Source organism: Microcebus murinus, chromosome 4, assembly GCF_040939455.1.
Source record: "Microcebus murinus isolate Inina chromosome 4, M.murinus_Inina_mat1.0, whole genome shotgun sequence".
Classification (NCBI taxonomy): domain Eukaryota; kingdom Metazoa; phylum Chordata; class Mammalia; order Primates; family Cheirogaleidae; genus Microcebus; species Microcebus murinus.
This window is the reverse complement of record NC_134107.1, coordinates 19,469,457-19,489,177: the sequence shown is the minus strand read 5'-3', so window position 1 is coordinate 19,489,177 and position 19,721 is coordinate 19,469,457. Positions and strand designations below refer to the sequence as shown.

The window sequence follows — 19,721 nt, the reverse complement described above, 5'->3', positions numbered from 1 at the left end:
CTGTGCTTACTAAATAAAAGAATTGAGATCTAGGGTAATACAGTAAGAACCCATAAGGACAGTGTACATTGGTTTGGGACTATGGTAACAATCAGTGCTTTTTTTTTAATTTCAGCGTATTATGGGGGTACAAATATTAAGGTTATGTATATTGCCCATACTCCCCATCCCCCCTCGAGGCAGAGCTTCAAGTGTGACCATCCTCCAAATGTTGCGCTTCTCACTTATTAAGTTTGTATATACCCATCCCCTGCTCCCCTAACCCACCTGCCGACTGTCGATAAATGTTATTCTTATTTGTCCACTTAGGTGTTGATCTGTTAATATTAATTTTCTGATTGAGTACATGTGGTGCTTGTTTTTCCATTCTTGAGATACTTTACTTAGTAGAATGGTTGCAAGCTCTATCCAGGAAAATACAAAAGGTGCTATATCACCATTGTTTCTTAAAGCTCAATAGTACTCCGTGGTATACATATACCACATATTATTAATCCACTCATGTATAGATGGGCACCTGGATTGTATACATAACTTTGCAATTGTGAACTGTGCTGCTATAAATATTCGAGCACATGTGTCCCTTTTGTAGAGTGTCATTTGATCTTTTGGGTAGATGCCCAGTAGTGGAATTGCTGGATCAAATGTTAGATCTACCTGTATCACTTTAAGGTCTCTCCATATTGCTTTCCACAGAGGCTGAACTAGTTTTCAGTCCCACCAGCAGTGTAGGAGTCTCCCTATGTCTCTGCATCCACGCCAACATTTATTATCCAGGGACTTTTTATAAAGGCCATTCTTACTAGAGTTAAGTGATATCTCATTGTAGTTCTGATTTGCATTTTCCTGATGATTAGAGATGTTGAGCATTTTTCACGTTTGTTGGCCATTCTTCTGTCTTCTTTTGAAAAATTTCTGTTCATGTCCTTTGCACACTTTTTGATATGGTTGTTTGATTTTTCCTTGCTGATGTTCCTGAGTTCTAAATAAATTCTAGTTATCAAACCTTTACCGGATGTGGAGCTTGTGAAAAATTTTTCACATTCTGTGGGATGTCTGTTTTCTCTCTTGACAGTTGCTTAGGCTGTGCACAATCTTTTTAATTTCATCATGTCTCATTTATTTATTTTTGTTACTGCTGTGATTGCCTTTGGGGTCTTCTTCATAAATTCTTTGCCTAGGCCGATGTCTACAAGAGTATTTCCAAGATTTTCCTCTAGAATTCTAATATTTCCACACTGAGGGTTCAAGTCTGTTACCCACCTGAGTTCATTTTTGTGAGAGGTCAAAGGTGTGGGTCCTGTGTCTGTCCTCTTCATGTGGCTAACCAGTTTTCCCAGAACCATTTATTGAATGAGGATTCTTTACCCCAGTGTATGTTTTTGTCTGCTTTGCCGAAGATTAGTTGGCTATATGAGGATGCTTTTATATCTGGGTTCTCTGTTCTGTTTCACTGGTCAATGTCTCTGTTTTTATGCCAATTCCAAGCAGTTTTATTACTATAGCATTGTAGTATAGTTTGAAGTCAGGTAAATTGATCCCTCCTATTTTGTTTTTATTGCCTAACATTGATTTTGCTATATGGGGTCATCTCTGATTCCATACAAAGCGTAAAATTATTTTTTCTATATCTGTGAAAAATGATGATGGTATTTTAATAGGGATTGCATTGACTCTGTATGTCACTTTGGGTAGTATAGACATTTTAATAATGTTGACTGTGCCAACCCATGATCATGGTATGGTCTCCACTTGTTTACATCCTCTGCTATTTCCTTCTTCAATATTTCATAGTTCTCCCTGTAGAGATCTTTTACCTCCTTAGTTAAATATATTCCTAGGTACTTTATTTTCTTTGTTGCTATTTTGAAGGGAATTGAGTCTTTGATTTAGTTCTCACTTTTACTGCTGTTAGCATATATGAATGCCTCTGATTTTTGTGTATTGATTTTGTATCCTGAGACTTTACCAAATTCATTTATCAATTCAAGGAGTTTGATGTTTGAATCCTTGGGGTTTTCTAGGTATAATATCAAGGCATCAGCAAATAGTGAGAGTTTGATCTCTTCAGCTCCCATTTGGATACCCTTAATTCTGTTCTCTTGTCGGATTGCTGTAGCAAGGACTTCCAGCACTATGTTGAATAAAAGTGGAGATAGTGGGCAACCTTGCCTTGTTCCAGTTCTGAGTGGAAATGCTTTCAATTTTTCCCCATTCATTATGATATTGGCTGTGGGTTTGTCATATATTGCTTGTATCATTTTTAGGTAAGCCCCGTCTATGCCTATTGTGTTGAGCATTCTTATCATAAAGGGGTGTTGAATTTTGTCAAATGCTTTCTCTGCATCTATTGAAGGGATCATATGGTCTTTGTTTTTGCTTCTGTTAATATGGTGAATTACATTTATAGATTTGTGTATTTTGAACTACATCTGCATCCCTAGGATGAAGCCCAGTAGATTGTGATGGGTTATTTTCTTTATGAGCACCTGGATTCGATTCGCTAGAATTTTATAGAGAATTTTTGCATCTATATTCATAAGGGATATTGGTCTGTAGCTTTCTTTTCTTGTTGCATCCTTTCCTGGTTTTGGTATCAGGGTTATGTTCACTTCATAATATTTTTTGGGGAGGATTCCATCCTTCTCGATGTTCTGGAAAAATTACTTAAGGATAGGCACCACTTCTTTGTAAGTGTGGTAATGTTTGGGTGTGAAACCATCCGGTCTAGGACTTTTCTTTTTTAGGAAGGTGTTTTTATTGCTGTTTCAATTTCAGTACTTTATATTGGTCTGTTCAGGAATTCTATTTCTTCCTGGTTGAGCCTAGGGAGTCTGTGTGTTTCTAAGAAATTCTCCATTTTATCCACATTTTCCAGTTTGTGTTCATAGGATTTTTTTGTAGTACTAATAAATTATATCTTGTAATTCCGTGGCATCCATTGTAATTTCTCCTTTATTGTTCCTTATGGAGCTTATTACATATTTTTCTTTTGTGTTTTTCATTAGTCTAGCCAAAGTTGTGTCAATTTTATTTTACTTTTTCAAAGAACCAACTTTTTGTTTTATTTATCCTCCATATAGTTTCCCTGTTCTCAATTTCATTAAGTTCTGATTTAATCTTAATGATTTCACTTCTTCTGCTGTGTTTGGGGTCAGTCTATTTTTCTTTTTCCAGCTCTTTGAGAGGATTCATTGGGTTGTCTATTTGTGATCTTTTGGACTTTTGGATATAGGCATTCATGGAAATAAACTTTCCTCTCAGGACTGCTTTATCTGTGTCCCACAGGTTTTGATTATTTGTGTCTCCTTTGTCATTTAGTTCAAAGAATCTTTTTATTTCCAACTTGATTTTCTCATTTATGAAGTGATCATTCAGCAGAAGGTTGTTTAGTTTCCATGACTTTGTGTAGAAATGAGAGTTCTTGTTAGGGTTGATTTCTACATTTATTCCATTGTGATCTGAAAAGATACATGGTATGATTTCTATATTTTAAAATTTTTGAGACATACTTTGTGTCCTAGGATATGGTCAATCTTAGAGAATGACCCATGAGCTGATGAGAAGAATGTATATTAAGTGGTTTTGGGGTGGAATGTCCTGTAAATGTCAGTCAGGCCCATTTGTGCTAGAGTTTTTTTTTAAGTCCATTATTTTTTTGTTGATTTTCTGTTTGGAGGATCTGCCCCGTGCTGTCAGTGGAGTGTTAAAGTCTCCGACTATTATGGTTTGTTTATCCATTTCTTTAGATCAAGTAGAGTTTACTTTATGAATCTGGGTGCACCTAGGTTGAGTGCATACATATTTAGAATTGTTATGTCTTCTTGTTGAACTGTACCCTTCACCATTATATAGTGACCTTTTTTGTCTTTTATTACTTTTGTTGATTTTAAAACTAAGTTATCTGTTATCAGCAGCACCATGCCAGCTTTCTTTTGGCTTCCATCAGCTTGAGATATTCTTCTCCACCTCTTTACTTTTTGTCTAACTGTTTTCTTGCAGGTTTGATGTGTTTCCTTAAGGCAGTAGATACTTGGGTTGTATTTTTTTTTTTTTTATCTATTCAGCCAGCCTATGTCTCTTAAGTGGGGAGTGCAAGCCATTCACATTTATTGAGATAACTGATTAGTGGGGCAGATTTCCATTCATTATGTTGGGTTGAACTTTGTTGCTTTGTTTTCTCTCTTGAGCCATTGTGGTATCTGGGCTTTGATCTTTGTCTTTGAGTAGATTTACATTCTATACAAGTATTTATTGTGCTGATCCATGAGTAACACTGTTTTGAGTACTTTTTGAAGAGCTAGTCTTGTCTTGCTGAATTCCCTTAGTCTTTCCTTATCTGAGAATGTCTTTATTTCTCCTTCATATACAAAACTTAGTTTTTCATGGAATAAGATTCTAGGCTGTGCATTGTTTTGTTTCAGGAGAGTTAGAATGGGGCCCCAGTGTCTCTTTGCTTGTAAAGTTTCACTAGAAAAGTCTGGCGTTATTTGGATTGGCTTTCCTCTATAGGTTACTTGCTTCTTTCATCTTATAGCTCATAGAAGGGCCTCTTCAGTTGATATTTTGGTCAGTCTGGTGACTGCATGTTGTGATGTCTTCCTGTTTGCTTTTAATATCTCAGGGGTCCTTTGAGCTTCTTAAGCTTGTATCTGGAGTTTTTTAGCAAGGCTTGGGAATTTTTCCTCTATTATATCTTCAAGTAGCTTGTCCAATCCTTAAGTGTTTTCTTCTTCCCCTTCTGGTGACCCTATGACCCTCACATTAGGTTTCTTCACATAATCCCACATCTCTTCTAGGCTTTGCTCTTTTCTCTTGTTTGTCTTCTCTATCTCTGTGACTGATTTATTTAATTGGAAGGTGTTATCTTGAATCTCTGAGATTCTTTCTTGTGTTTGATCTACCCTGTTCTTGAGGTTTTCCACTAAATTTTGTAGTTCCCTGAATTGATTCTTCGTTTTCAGGATTTCGGCTAAATTTTTCTTCATTGTATCAATTTCTTTAGTCAATTTTTGTTCCAGGTCCTGTAGGCTTTTTGTGTTTTCTTTGTGTTGGTTATAGAGTTGTTCTTGCAGGTCATTGAATTTTCTTATGATCCACATTCGAAATTCCTCTTCTGTCATTTTGTTGCCTGATTTTGGTTGGTGTCCGTTTCTAAGGGGCTGGTGCTCCTCTTTGTGGGTGTGGTTTCCATTTGGTTCTTCATATTTCCGGAGTTCCTTCACTGATTTCTTCTCATGTCGATCAGTTGTTGTTTCTTTCCTTTAGATTTTTGTTTGGCTATTCACATGCCTTGTTTAGTTTCTGAGCTGGTAGGTGGTGTCTGTGGGTCAGATTCGACCACTCCCTGTATAATGAGTCAGTAAGTGCAGTGAAAAGGATGTGCAGGATGTCCTCCCTGTCAGTAGGTGGCGCTTGCTTGGAGTAACAGTCTGTCTGTGCTGTTGTTTTTGTGTCCTGTAACCAGCTCTTGTTCCTCTATAGAGGCTGTAGTGCCTCAGGGGGTTGGTGGGGCCCTACGACTTCCAGGTGTGTGTTTTTCTCCCCCTCAGTGAGGGCTGGTGTGGGAGTGAGTCTGAGTGAATCTGGATTGGGTAAGCCTGCCCTCAAGCACCACCAATGTCATTAGCAGGGGTCAACGTTCTGTTCTCTGCTTCTAGGAAAAGCTGCCAGGGCGGGGCTGGAATGGCCCTGCTCAGTCAGAAAGTCTACATGGGATGGTGAGGCTGCTTGAGACCCGCAGTCTGGAGTGTGCCTCACTTCTTTCCACCCTCTCCAACTCCGGGGCTACTCCTGGGCCTCTGCCAGCAGGCCAGACCTCATGCCACCAGGCCTCCCCTGGCTGATATGCTGGCCGAGAGGTTTCTGGCACAGGAATGCCACCTGGGCTGGGCGCATGGCCTCCCTTTGGGAGGAGGGTTGCCCTCTAGGACGCTGCTCTGCCCCTGAAGGCTCACACACCTCACTAGGCTGTTCACGAATATCCCTTCTGTGCCCCAGGCAATGTGAGACCTGGGTGCATGGGATCTGGTTCGCATATCTGACCTCTGGGCCCCAGAGTTCAAACTATATCCCCACCAGGGAGAGGAGTGCCAGTCCCAATTCACCCATGGGGAGCCAGAGCTGGGTCTGTCTCTCAGCCTCTGGGTATGCCCTGTTCTCCTGGGATCATCGTGCCAGCAGCACCTGGAAGGACTGGCAGGCAAAGAGCTCACAGTCTGAGTTCCCCTCAGCCAGCTGTAGAGCCCCAAAAGGGAAGGTCCTGTTCCCTGGAGATGTCTCTGGCTGGTGGCTATATTGTCTCTCTCGGCAGCCTTGGATAGGGTCAGGGGAGGGGAGAATGAGGCAATATGGTGCCTGCCACTTGGCTCAGGTCTGTGCACAGGGAGGTGCCCTGCGGGAATTGGGAGCCTGGTGCCATGTCCGCTATAGGCTTATCGCTCACTGGTGGTGGCCATCTCTGGGCTGGTGTCCGCAGGTCTCTCCCTCCACTGGGGCAACCACCAGCAGTCCAAGGTGCAAAGGAAGGGAGAGTCAATCGCCTCACCTACCCTTGCTGCTGGTCTCCAGGCTGCTCTGGAGGTCTCTGCTTCCAGTTCTCCTTCGCAACCTCCTCCTGTGGAGTCTCCCATGGTCTCAGGTACCCCTCCTTCCAACCCTCGTCTAATGTATGCTTGTCTTCTTGCTTCTTTCTTCTAATTTCTGCTAGAATCTGTCTTTTCTGCAGAGACACTCTGTCTGGAGGTGTTTCTCGTCTGCAATCTTGATCAGATCTCCAAATTTACTAGTTTAATAGCATGTCCAGCAATGTGTAGGGTGTAAGGAAGTTCCCTATCCATAGTGAGGGAGACAGAATGAGCACATATGAAACAATGCATGCATGATATAGGTTCCAGAATGGGAGAATATTAGTATGGTCTATAGATTTCAAATATGAAATGAGCTAGACCTTGACCTGAGAATTTAGAAAATTTTATATTTATAAATTTGCAACTTATTAAATGTGCAACAAAGGCAACAGCATTAGCAAGGCATGAAGACAGAAAAGCATGGTGGACATAGTCGAAACCTATGGACTTTGCCATTACAAAAACTTGGATTATATTACAGATCTTCCAGGGCTGTAATTAACTAGAGGATATATACTCCCTCTTAAGCTCAGTTGCTTTTCTGAGTGTGTGTATTAAACATATTAAATGTCTAGCATTATACTTTAAATTTTAATGTTTAAACTCATAGCAAAATATAATAAAATGGTAACTTATTATATTTAAACATTTATTAAACATTATAATGTTTTTCATGTTGCTTATATCTCATAGATTTAGTCACATACACCCCCGCTGGACCTAGGTCCAAGGTGCCTTGTATACATGCACTCAAGTACACTGGTAATAAGAGCGATCTCTACCTGTGTAATATCCCTCATTTTCCACATTACAGTTAGTTCTTATGTCTGAGTACTTATTATATGACAACTTCTCTGTGCCCCAGTTTCATTTTCTATAGAAGGGCAAACTAATGTTACCTACCTCAAAAGGATTTTGTGAGGATTAAATGATTTTATCAATGTAAAAGTCTTAGATCAGCATCCCCATTTCTCTTCCCAGGATGTGGACAATGATACTGAGCACAAACTACCTTCAGACAGACCCCCACCTCTGCATGTATCCCACAGACCTGTGTTTAAGTACACTGCTACCGAGTGCTCACCTGGTCAGCAGGATATCAGCTTAATACTCCTCAACACACAGCAGGCTGTAACATTTTGAATTGATTTTAAAAGACAAGTCTTCCAAAACCATTTCCTAAAACATCCTATGGGTCTAACCAAAAGGAAAATAGGTTCAATAAAATATAAGAGTTTTCAGTGCTAATTTTATAAATTAAGAAAGTAAAGCATGGCCCATGAAAAATATTTTATATACAGTGATATAATGTTTAAAGTCAAAGGATTGCTCCCAACCACAAGCGCTAGTGATGGATAAAATTAGCTTGACTTAATCATTATGCAATTATACATACCTCAAAACATCACATTGTAGCCCGTACATATATTTAATTATTAATTGTCTTTGAAAGTTAAGAAATAAAAAACACTTTAGTGTATGTTCCTTAGAGGGTCATTTGTAGATGTATTGTATATGTACAATCATTTTATGTATTTTACTTTATATAAAAGTATAGAAAATATGATGCATGAAATTTTATTTATTTATTTTTGCTTGAACAAGATGCATTTATTTCTGTCTCGTGTGAAATAAATCCAGGTGTCCATAACTCAGGGTAATGTGAAGGCACTATCACACCTAGGATGTGACTTCTCCTCCACTTCCCAGGCGACAGCTAGAGCTCCAGTTACCAGGCCTGCCTTCCAAGCAACAAGACAGAAGAAAGGGCAAAGGACCTCCTTCTTCCCTTTTAAAAGAGACTTTCAGAAAGTATCCCCTGATTTTTTACTGACATCTTATTGGCCAGGCATAGTCAGATGGCCATGATTATCTCCAAGGAAAGGTAGTAAAGGTAGTCTTTTATTTCTTCTTTTCTCTCTCTTTTTTTTTTTTGGAAACAGAGTCTAGCTCTTTTGCCTGAGCTAGAGTGCCATGGCATCAGTTTAGCTCACAGCAACCTCAAACTCCTGGGCTCAAGCAATCCTCCTGCCTTAGCCTCCCAAGTAGCTGGGACTACAGGCATGTGCCACCATGCCCAGCTAATTTTTTCTATATATTTTTAGTTGGCCAATTAATTATTTCTACTTTTTTTTATTTTAGCATATTATAGGGGTACAAGTGTTAAGGTTACTTATATTGCCCATGCCCCCCTACCCCCTTGAGTAAGAGCTTCAAGCGTGTCCATCCCCCAAACGTTTCACATCTTTCTCGTTGTGGTTGTATATACCCAGCCCCTCCTCCCCCCGCCCACCCTCCCGACACCCGATAAATATTACTCCTATATGTCCACTTAGGTGTTGATCCGTTAATACCAATTTGCTGGTGAGTACATGTGGTGCTTGTTTTTCCATTCTTGAGATACTTCACTTAGTAGAATGTGTTCCAGCTCTATCCAGGAAAATACAAGAGGTGCTATATCACCACTGTTTCTTAAAGCTAAGTAGTACTCCATAGTATACATATACTGCATTTTATTAATCCACTCATGAATTGATGGGCACTTGGTTTGTTTCCAAAACTTTGCAATTGTGAATTGTGCTGCTATAAACATTTGAGTGCAGGTGTCTTTTTCATAAAGTGACTTTTGATCTTTTGGGTAGATGCCCAGTACTGAAGTTGCTGGATCAAATGGTAGATCTACTTGTATCTCTTTGAGGTATCTCCATATTGCTTTCCACAGAGGTTGAACTAGTTTGCAGTCCCACCAGCAGTGTAGGAGTGTTCCTAACTCTCGACATCCACGCCAGCATTTATTGTTTGGGACTTTTTGATAAAGGCCATTCTCACTGGAGTTAAGTGATATCTCATTGTGGTTTTGATTTGCATTTCCCTGATGATTAGAGATGTTGAACATTTTTTTATATGTTTGTTGGCCATTATTCTGTCTTCTTTTGAGAAGTTTCTGTTCATGTCCTTTGCCCATTTTTTGATAGGGTTGTTTGATTTTTTTCTTGCTGATTTTCCTGAGTTCTAAATAGATTCTAGTTATCAGCTTATAAAAATTTTCTCCCATTCTGTGGGTTGTCTGTTTGCTCTCTTGACAGTTTCTTTGGCTGTGCAGAAGCTTTTTAATTTGATAAGTTCCCATTTGTTTATTTATGTTGTTGTTGTGATTACCTTTGGGGTCTTCATAAATTCTTTGCCTAGGCCAATGTCTAGAAGAGTATTTCCAACATTTTCCTCTAGAAGTCTAATAATTTCACACTTAGGTTTAAGTCTGTTACCCAGCATGAATTAAAAAGAAATAAATATATATACTCTCTCATGATATAATGTCCATGAAACTGTTAGATTAGAAGTTCAGGCTATGTTCAGGGGCTCATGCCTACAATCCCAGCACTTTGGGAGGCCAAGAAGAAATGATCACTTGAACAAAGGAGTTTGTTACCAGCCTGGGAAATACAGCAAGATACCGTCTTTGAAAAAAAAAAAAAAGAAAGAAAATCAAATAAGAAAATAATTAGACAGGTGTAGTGGCACGTGCCTGTAGTCCTAGCTGTCTAGAAATAAAGAAGTTTTTATTTCTTTTAGACAGGGTCTTATGCTGTCACCTAGCCTGGAGTGCAGTTGCATGATCATAATTTCCTGGGCTCAAGCGATCCTCCTTCCCCAGCCTCTTGAGCAGCTAGGACTATAGGCACATGCCACTATACCTGTCTAATTATTTTATTATTTGAGTTTCTTTCTTTCTTTTTTTTTTTTTTCAAAGACAGTATCTTGCTGTGTTTCCCAGGCTGGTAACAAACTCCTTGTTCAAGTGATCATTTCTGCTTGGCCTCCCAAAGTGCTGGGATTGTAGGCATGAGCCCCTGCACATAGCCTGAATTTCTAATCTAACAGTTTCATGGACATTATCACATGACAGAGTTTATAAATTTATTTCTTTTTAATTGGTGCACATAATACCATATTATGGTTATATCATAATTCCTTTAACCAGCCTATTTTTGCTTGATATTTATGCTGTTTCTAACATGCTGCCACACACACTGATGCTGCAATCAACATTACTGTACAGAAACCTTTACTCACTGATTTTTCGTAAATTTCAGAATATTATGGGGGTACAAACACTTTGGTCACACAAATTGCCTTTGCACTGCCCCAGGCAAAGCTACAAGTGTGCCCATTCTCTAGACAGCACGGTACCTCATCTGTTAGGTGTAAATATACCCATTTCCTCTTCCCACTCCAACCTGCCCAATACCCAGTAAATGTTACTTCCATATGTGCATATAAGTGGTGATCAATTAGTAACAATTTAATGATGAGTACTTGTGGTGTTTGTTTTTCCATTCTTGTGATACTTCATTTAGAAGAATGGGTTCCAGTTCCAACCAGGTTAATACAAGACATATTGGTTTACCATTTTTTATACCTGAGTACTACTCCATGTTATACATATAACACATTTTATTAATACTTTCATGTATTTATGGGTAGTTGGGTTGTTTCCACGTCTTTGCACTGATTTAAATATTTCTGTTGGGGAAATTTCTAGAAACGCCATTACCAAGTTAAAAAAAAAATCTCATGCTTAGCTTTGATAGTTTCTATAACATCACTCTCTCAAAATCCTGTACCAGATTTTATTCCCATCAGTAGTATATTAAAGAGTAATTATCCATACACCCTTACTAACACTAACTATTATTAATCTTGATTATATTCAACAAATAATAAGGTGAAAATTATATTTCATTTTAATTTTACTTAATCCAATTATTTACTCATAAAATTGCATGATGACATAAATAATATGTGTATTATTGGTCTTAAGATAAAGCTAAATTAAAATCAATATAAGATCTATCTAGAGATACATGTATATACAGTTATCCATATCCCACTAATGATAATTTTTAAAATATTTGTTAGCATTACAGGTTTATATAAATCATAAAAGTATCTATCTTGGTTCCCTTTATTAATTAATTTTAATTTCAGAATATTATGGGGGTCCAAACGCTTTGGTGACATAAATAGAGTTTGCACCTCCTGAGTCAAAGTTGCAAGCATGCCTATTGCCCAGACAAGTGCACTGCCCCCATTAGGTGTGATTTTACCCATCCCCTCTTCTCCTCTCACCTCTTCCATACCCGATGAATGCTACTTCCATATGTACACATGAATGTTGATCGATTAGTACCAATTTAATGATGATTACTGTGATTTTTGGTTTCCCATTTTTGTGATATTTTAGTTATCACAAAAAGAATGGGCTTCAGCTCCATCCAGGATAATATAAGAGGTATTAGTTCACCACTTATTTTTTATGGCTGAGTAGTACTTAATACATTAGTCAGCACCTGCTATGCACTGAGACATTTTGCTAGTACTTTATACATGTTTTCTCACGTAATCCTCACATCTAGCTAAGATGTGGCACATTTTATGACTGTGAAAATTAGCAAAATAATTAATTTGCTAAAGACTATACATTTAATATGTTATAGAGTCAGAATTTGAATCCAGGAAGTTCACTTTATAGCTCATGTGCGTATCTTACATCTGAATTTTTTATGGAGCTAAACAACTTCTTCAATAAAATCTTGAGTTGCAAGAAGGTGATAGTCATGTGTCTAGCACATACTCCAGGGCCGCCATTTTTAATAAGCATCAGTGTCCTCGTGTCCTCAGATGGTCTGTAACCTGAGCACATGTATCATCAATAGCCTGCATCTCTATTTAAGGTCTTTCAAAGGATTATTACTGCTCATAGTCTTCTTTTTTTAAATTTTTTTTTATTTCAGCATATTATGGGGGTACAGATTTTAAGGTTTCAATAAATGCCCATTCCCTCCCTCCCCCGACAAGTCTGAGTCTCCAGCATGACCATCCCCCAGATGGTGCACATCTCACTCATTATGTATGTATATACCCGCCCCCCTCCCCCATTGCTGGGCATCCACCCAAAAGATCCAATGACACTCTACAAAAAAGACACCTGCACTCGAATGTTTATAGCAGCACAATTCATAATTGCTCGTAGTCTTCTTAATGGACTTTGCTTTCCTTGAGAGATGCTTGGAGAGAGAATTATCTACAGTAGCTCTTTCATAGGATGAAAATTACAATACCAGTGTAGATACCAAAATTAATGCTTTCCTGGAATGCTTCTGAAGGGAAAGGGCTTATTCCCTGAACAACCTCCCTTGATTTCATCACCCCCTCCCCAGAAAATCATCAGCATCAAACTCAGCATGAACACAGCTGCTCACAAATAAATGTGTGTTTATATTGATAAATATGTTTACAACCCAATTCATCTTTGCAATGAAAATGAAAGCCAGAATTTGAAGTATCATTACCTGATTAAAATGGACAGGGAAATACCACATAACTTCTTTATTGAGAGCTATTAGTAAAGAAATAAAGATGAAAGAAAGTTGGTATGAGAGGAAAGCAGAAATACATATACTTTCTATATGTGTGTGTATATATATACATACACACACACACACACACACACACACACACACACATATATATATATATATATATATATATATATTGAGAGAGAGAGAGAATCAAGTGAAGGAAGGGGAACAGATGGTCTTTCTAAAACCATCCTAGGAATATGAGTTATTCTTGTTCCTCCTCTTACTAAGAGCACATCCCTGTAATATACAAACTCATATTTGCTAATCTTAATTACCTGGATAGAAGCCAAAGGGAAGACACTTTATTTCAGACAACTTGATAGAAGAGAGAAAACAAATCAAGCAAAAAATTGTTGATAGTTCAAGTCTATCCACAATTGGAGCACAATTTGTGTATATAGAAAAATGAACAAGTGTATTAATGACATATTTTAAGTATAATGAAATTGTGCATGCATTTAAATGATTCAGATATTTCAAAAATTTTAAAATAGTAGCTCAAATTAACAGGAACATGCTTCATTCTCAAATAAATTCTTAAGGCTACCTTTATGACACACTAGAGTTTCAAAGTAAGTCAGGACCTGAACATGGAACAAATCATCTAACCATTGAATGGGGAGTGATTTCATAGGACTAGGGTTTCCAATGATTCTAACAAAACATTGATAACTGATATGGCAAGTGTCCTTGGACTTAAATAGGAACCACCATTTATGGTTGGCAGAGGAACTTAAATTTCATCTCCATTGGAAAAGTTGCCAAAAAATGTAGCCAGCTTAGTTGTTTACAAAATCTTTCATGGGACTGTGCCTGCCATTTGGCTGTATTTTGAGCTTAATTTGTAAGCAGTTTCCAATCCACCTTTGAGAAGAAAGTTCATTAATGAGTTGTTCTCCTTTGGGGAATGGACCTGGGCTATAAGGGCAAAGTGCCATTTTCACACGCCACAGAATTCCACAGTGTGCAGACTTACATCATTCAAACTGCATCCCTTTGAGGCTGTGTGTCTTCTGATCTAGGAGCTCATCACAGTACCAGAGAATTCCCATCCACCCTGCAGTGATTGGGTTTTCTCAGGGGCAGGGCTCCACCAGAGCCAGGCCAAGCTGTTGCACCACAAGCACAAATCCAGATCATGGTCTTATCCATTCAAAGATTTGCTGCACAGCTAAGCTGTGTTCTTCAGTAACCCATGATCCTGCTGCCTGATCACACAGATGAAGAGAAGAGACTAGCACTCATTTTGGCCACCTAGAAATATCAGGACCTAGTTATTCTGACATGTAGTCTGGTGCTCTCTTCACCTTTCAGACTACTATCAAAATTGTGCCATCTAACTGCAGGGTACCTGTCGTTACTAAGGACTAAAAAATGGATCTCAGCCAGAAAACAATAAAAATTAAATTTCTTCTCACTCTATGATACTCAAATAACATGTTTTCAATTTAAAAATATAGTAAGTCTAAGTGGTTTAGCTGAGAAATATTTCATTTGGTTTACCGTGGAGTACTGATTCCCAATTTCCTTCCACATACCTTATAAACCATTTCCTAAAGCAGATTTCCAGGAGGATACCAGATTCAAGAATTAAATGTACATCCAGATTTTTAATTTTTAAAAATTTTTATTTTTTTTGAGACAGAGTCTCACTCTGTTGCCTGGGCTAAAGTGCTGTGGCATCAGCCTAGCTTACAGGAATCTCAAACTCCTGGGCTCAAGCGATCCTTCTGCCTCAGCCTCCCGATTAGCTGGGACTACAGGCATGAGCCACCATGCTGGCTATTTTTTTCTATATATTTTTAGTTGGCCAATTAATTCTTTCTATTTTTATTAGAGACATTGTCTCGCTCTTGCTCAGCCTGGTTTCGAAATCCTGACCTTGAGTGATCCATCCATCTTGGTCTTCCAGAGTGCTAGGATTATAGGTGTGAGCCAATGCACCTGTCCTACAACCATATTTTTAATAGTGAAACTATTTTATGGATCAATTTTAGTATTTGTTATTGTAAAAAACTGCATTAAATTGCCACTAATGATTTTTAATCTAATAAAATGTCACTTTTCTAACATATCAAATATGTTTTATTTACTAAATCATAATTAAGATATTCTGTAATGAAAATATGATAGGATATGGAGTAAGCACACTTGGGCTCAAGGATTATATACATGTTCTATTATTTATTAATAGTTATTTAACCTTTTTATCCTCCATTATTCTGTAAAGTAAGGACTTAAGTTGTCAGTTTTATAAAGTTGTTATAACCATGTGAGGACATTTAAAAATTTTATATAGGTTTAATACAATTAATTGTTATAATTACTGACAACATTTACTCAATAGAAGAAGCCTAATACATTTTTAAATATAAGAAATATCAAGTATATGCCAAGAGAGTATTGGCAAGATCTTTCTAAATCTTAATATTAATATATTTCACACTGTCCTAGATCCCAGTAGGAAATACTGCTTAAATATGCAGGCACATTACACAACTCTGCAATTAGAAGAGAAAAATTTTCTATTTGCTGCAAAAAAGAGGGGTTCTATCTAAATGTTCCATTTTTTCTGCTACCTTTGATATGTTTGAAAGAGCATCAGATTTGTATCTAGATGAATGCAGATCTGAACACTAGATCAGTTTCTGAGATTGGGTTGGCTACTTAACTTTTTTAAATTTCATTTTCTTCATCTGTAAAATTGAATAATCATAATAGTACCTACCTTGCAATAGTGCTGTGAGAGTGGAGTGAGAGGTAGGGAAAAGACTTTAAAGTAATGAAATGTAAAATTGAAAAGATTGCCATGGAAATACAATCTTCATATTAGATCATTTATTACCTGAAATTACATTCCTATTTAATAACATTCTGATAGCATTTTTTTACATCTGCATTCCTTACTGTGTAGACGACTGGATTTTACATGGGACTGACAAGAGTATAAAACACTGCTATGGCTTTATCCATGGGCAAGGTGGCTACTGGCTGCAGATACATAAAAATACAGGGCACAAAGAATAAAATAGCAACTGTGATGTGGGAGCCACAGATAGAAGCGGCCTTTTTTCTCCCCACGGAGCAGTGAGTCTTCAAAGAGCACAGGATGAGCACATAGCATACCAACAATGTTACAAAGATGATCACCGGGTGATCACATCCCATCATTGGCAGCAACCAGGAGACCAACAAGGAAAGTGTCAGTGCAGGCCAGTCATATCAGGGGGAAAATGTCACACTTGAAGTGATTAATGACGTTAGGGCCACAAGAATGGGAGCCAGAAAGCAACTGCAATCTGCCCAATAGAGTGGAGAAAACCTACTGTCCAACAAACCCCCACCAGGAGGCAGCACATGCGGTGGCTTATCATGGTCATGTAGTTCAGAGGTCTACAGATGGCCACATAGCAGTTATAGGCCATGACCACCAGGAGGACAACCTCTAAAGCACTTAAGAAACAGTCAACAAAGAGCCGTGTCATGCAGCCATTGAAGGAGATAGCTTTTGTCTCAGAGGGGAAGTCGGTTACCATTTTAGGGATTATGGAATAGGAATAGCATGCATCTATCAAAGATAAGAAAGCCAGGAAGAAATACATTGGGGAGTCCAAAGTCTGGCTACAAAATATGGTCACCACAATGAGCAGGTTTCCCAAGACAGTGACAATGTAGTTGATAAGTAACATCAAAACTAGAATTCTCTGCATTTGAGGATTCTGTGTCATTCCCATCACAATGAATTCAGTCACATTCATTCTGATTTTTTTTCTTTCAATGCTGATGCCAAATTCAGAAGCAGTGGATTATCCTTTAAAAACAAAATTCTTAATAGAAATGGTTATAAGCACAATCTATTTTGGGCTTTTAGATAAGCCAAAGGTATTTTAATGCCAGAAGATATTTTCTTTCATGGTATACCAGAGGAGAAGAAACATGCTTTTCTTTTTTTGTCTTGTAAAATGATATGAGAATAAATCTTTGAAGCTGTCTCATTCAGCTTCTTATGAGGATACTGAGTGCCTGGTCGCTGGAGGACATCCAGGCAGAGAGAACTCATCTGTAAAAAATTGGACTCCTTTTCAGCCAATAAAAAATATTAGAAAACTCATCTTTAAATATATTTTTAGAGACTCTGTTAGAAGTCTTCATTTTGATCTGCACACTGTGGATATACAGATTAATTCAAATTCACCCCCGCCCCCTTGTTCTACTTAAATGCTTTTTAAATAAGCTGCAGAGAACAGGGCTGTGTCTGTTTTGTTCACCTTTTTATGCCCAGCACTTGTTTCAGTGTCTGACTCACAGAGGTATTTAATAAATATTGATTAGTTAAATAAACAAGTCAGAAGACTCTACTTATTTCCTCTGTTTTATTTTTTTACAGGTAACTCCAAAAAGGGGGGTTCACGATCTTACTTAGAAAACAACTGAATAAACTTTTGGAAAGTAAACTCTGTATACTCCTTTCACTCCTTTGGATCTACTCTCACTCTATTGCTCCTTGAGTGGCTGTTTTTCAAAGTCAGCTTTAACCAGCTGCCTTACATCTGGCCAACAGGTGTATGCTCCCAATCAGGAAAGGAAGAAAAGAATGACAGGCTATTTATTTGGTTGGTTCCACCTGTGCCTTGTCACTTGGGTGCCTGTAATTAAGACTATAGCTCTTTGGGAAGAAAAACGAAAAATTTAAATATTTTTTTTAAATAGTGAGAACTTGAAATAAAAGTAAAAATTGTTGTCAGACAAATAATCTTAACTCAGTAAGATTACATAAAGACTATAAGGATTAATTAAACCAATGCAATTCTCTTGATCTCCAAGGGTTATAGCCTAATCCAATTCAATACATATTAATTTATATGGCTGTTTCAGAATAAATAGCCTACATTATCTAAAGGAATGATAAAAAATGGAGTAACTGATAATGAAAGTATTCTTTCTTTCTATGAAAAAATGAATGTCATGTTCTGCCATTAGGGATACAGCCCTCGTCCAACTAAGGTCACTTTTTTACTCCACAGTTTCCTCATGGCGTTTTTCATTTCTGCATTCCTCAGGGTGTAGATTAGGGGGTTCAGCATGGGAGTTATGAAAGTTAAAAACACAGTCATGAATTTATCAATGGGAAGGGTAGAACTGGGCCTTGCATATAGGAAGATACAGGGGACAAAGAATAAAATGACCACAGTGATGTGGGACGCACAGGTGTACAAGGCTTTGCGTTTCCCTTCCAAACTCTGAGCCTTCAGAGAGTGTAATATGACCCCATAGGAAAGGAGGAGAATGAAGAAAGTGACAGTGCAAATGGCTCCTCCATTAGCTATCATGGAAAGCCCAATGAGGTGGGTATCGGTGCAAGAAAGTTCCAACAAGGGATACATATCACACACGAAGTTGTCAATGACATTGGGGCCGCAGAAAGGGAGCTGATAAATAAAAAGAAATTGAACTAATGAATGAAGAAAGCCCCCGATCCATGCCAGCAACAGCATGCGAATACACATCCGCCGATTCATGATGATCAAATAATGAAGAGGTCTGCAGATGGCCACGTAGCGGTCATAGGCCATCACTACCAAAAGAATGACTTCAGCACCAGCAAATAAATGATCTATAAAAACTTGAGTCATGCAAGCCTGATAGGAAATAGTCTTTTTCTCTGAAAGCAAGTCTGTGATCATTTTGGGAGCAATGGCGGTCGAATAGACAGTATCTATAAATGATAAATAAGCCAGAAAAAAGTACATGGGGGAACCCAGGGACTGGCTGGCCGTGATGGTCGCTACGATGAGAAGGTTGCCCAGTACCGTCACAATGTAGATGAGTAAGAACACGACAAACAGAACTTTCTGCCCCTCAGGGTTCTGTGTGAGCCCCAGGAGGACAAATTCAGTCACATTGTTCCTCTTTTCCATGTTCTTCTGAAGGTATTGAACTCAGGTGTCACAGCCTGCAAACGCAAAGGCTGATAATGAATTTGAGATGATTGCAAGCTCCATGTCAAGAATGCAATGCATTCTTTTTAAAAACATTTTGGTTAGATTTTATAACTTTGCCTTTCCCTAACAAGTGTTAGAGGTATTCCCTTCCCCTCCACACTGTTCACCACATCTTTCAGATATGGGCCTATCCCCCTTCACCCCCAAATCTCCAGTGAACATTTATCTGCTGTAGGGCTGGTGGGAGATGGGAGGAAGGGATGAGTATATACATGCATAATAAGCGTGATGTGCATTTTCAGGGGATGGACAGGCTTGAAGCTCTGACTTGAGGGGGGAAGGAAAGCAAGAGCAATGTATGTAGCCTTAACATTTGTACACCCATACTATGCTGCAAAAAAAAAAAAAAAAGAATGCAATGCCTTAGTCAACAGTGTTTCCCCACAGGGTCTCACACAGAGCAGCTTATTAAAAATATAAGTGTGTGGCATGTCCTTCCACAAATACCCTCTTCATTTTCACAAATTTCTTACTTCAGCTACAGTGATGAGACGTCAGCATTGTAGCTGGAAGGCATATAGGAGCAGATCTATCTGTGAAAGGATCTACTGAAATCAAGACAGCTGCTTTCTCCAGAGTATCTCTCAAAGACTGCATTTCGATATTATGTATTTTTTTTCTTGACGGCTTCTTGATTCTCTAAAATCTACCATGAAAACAATCTC

At 38.3% G+C, this 19,721-nt stretch overlaps 1 protein-coding gene across 1 annotated transcript; it reads right to left on the bottom strand.

Moving 5' to 3' along the window:
* Positions 1-18,030: 18,030 nt before the first annotated feature.
* On the bottom strand, positions 18,031-18,972 carry LOC105884095 (olfactory receptor 4A15-like). Its single transcript, XM_012787809.1, has one exon. It carries the CDS (start codon positions 18,970-18,972, stop codon positions 18,031-18,033), a length of 942 nt encoding a protein of 313 aa, XP_012643263.1.
* Positions 18,973-19,721: the final 749 nt, after the last annotated feature.

Bases quoted from the DNA above. Each gene is read 5' to 3' on its own strand.
- LOC105884095 (XM_012787809.1), bottom strand. From the start codon at position 18,972: ATGGAAAAGAGGAACAATGTGACTGAATTTGTCCTCCTGGGGCTCACA.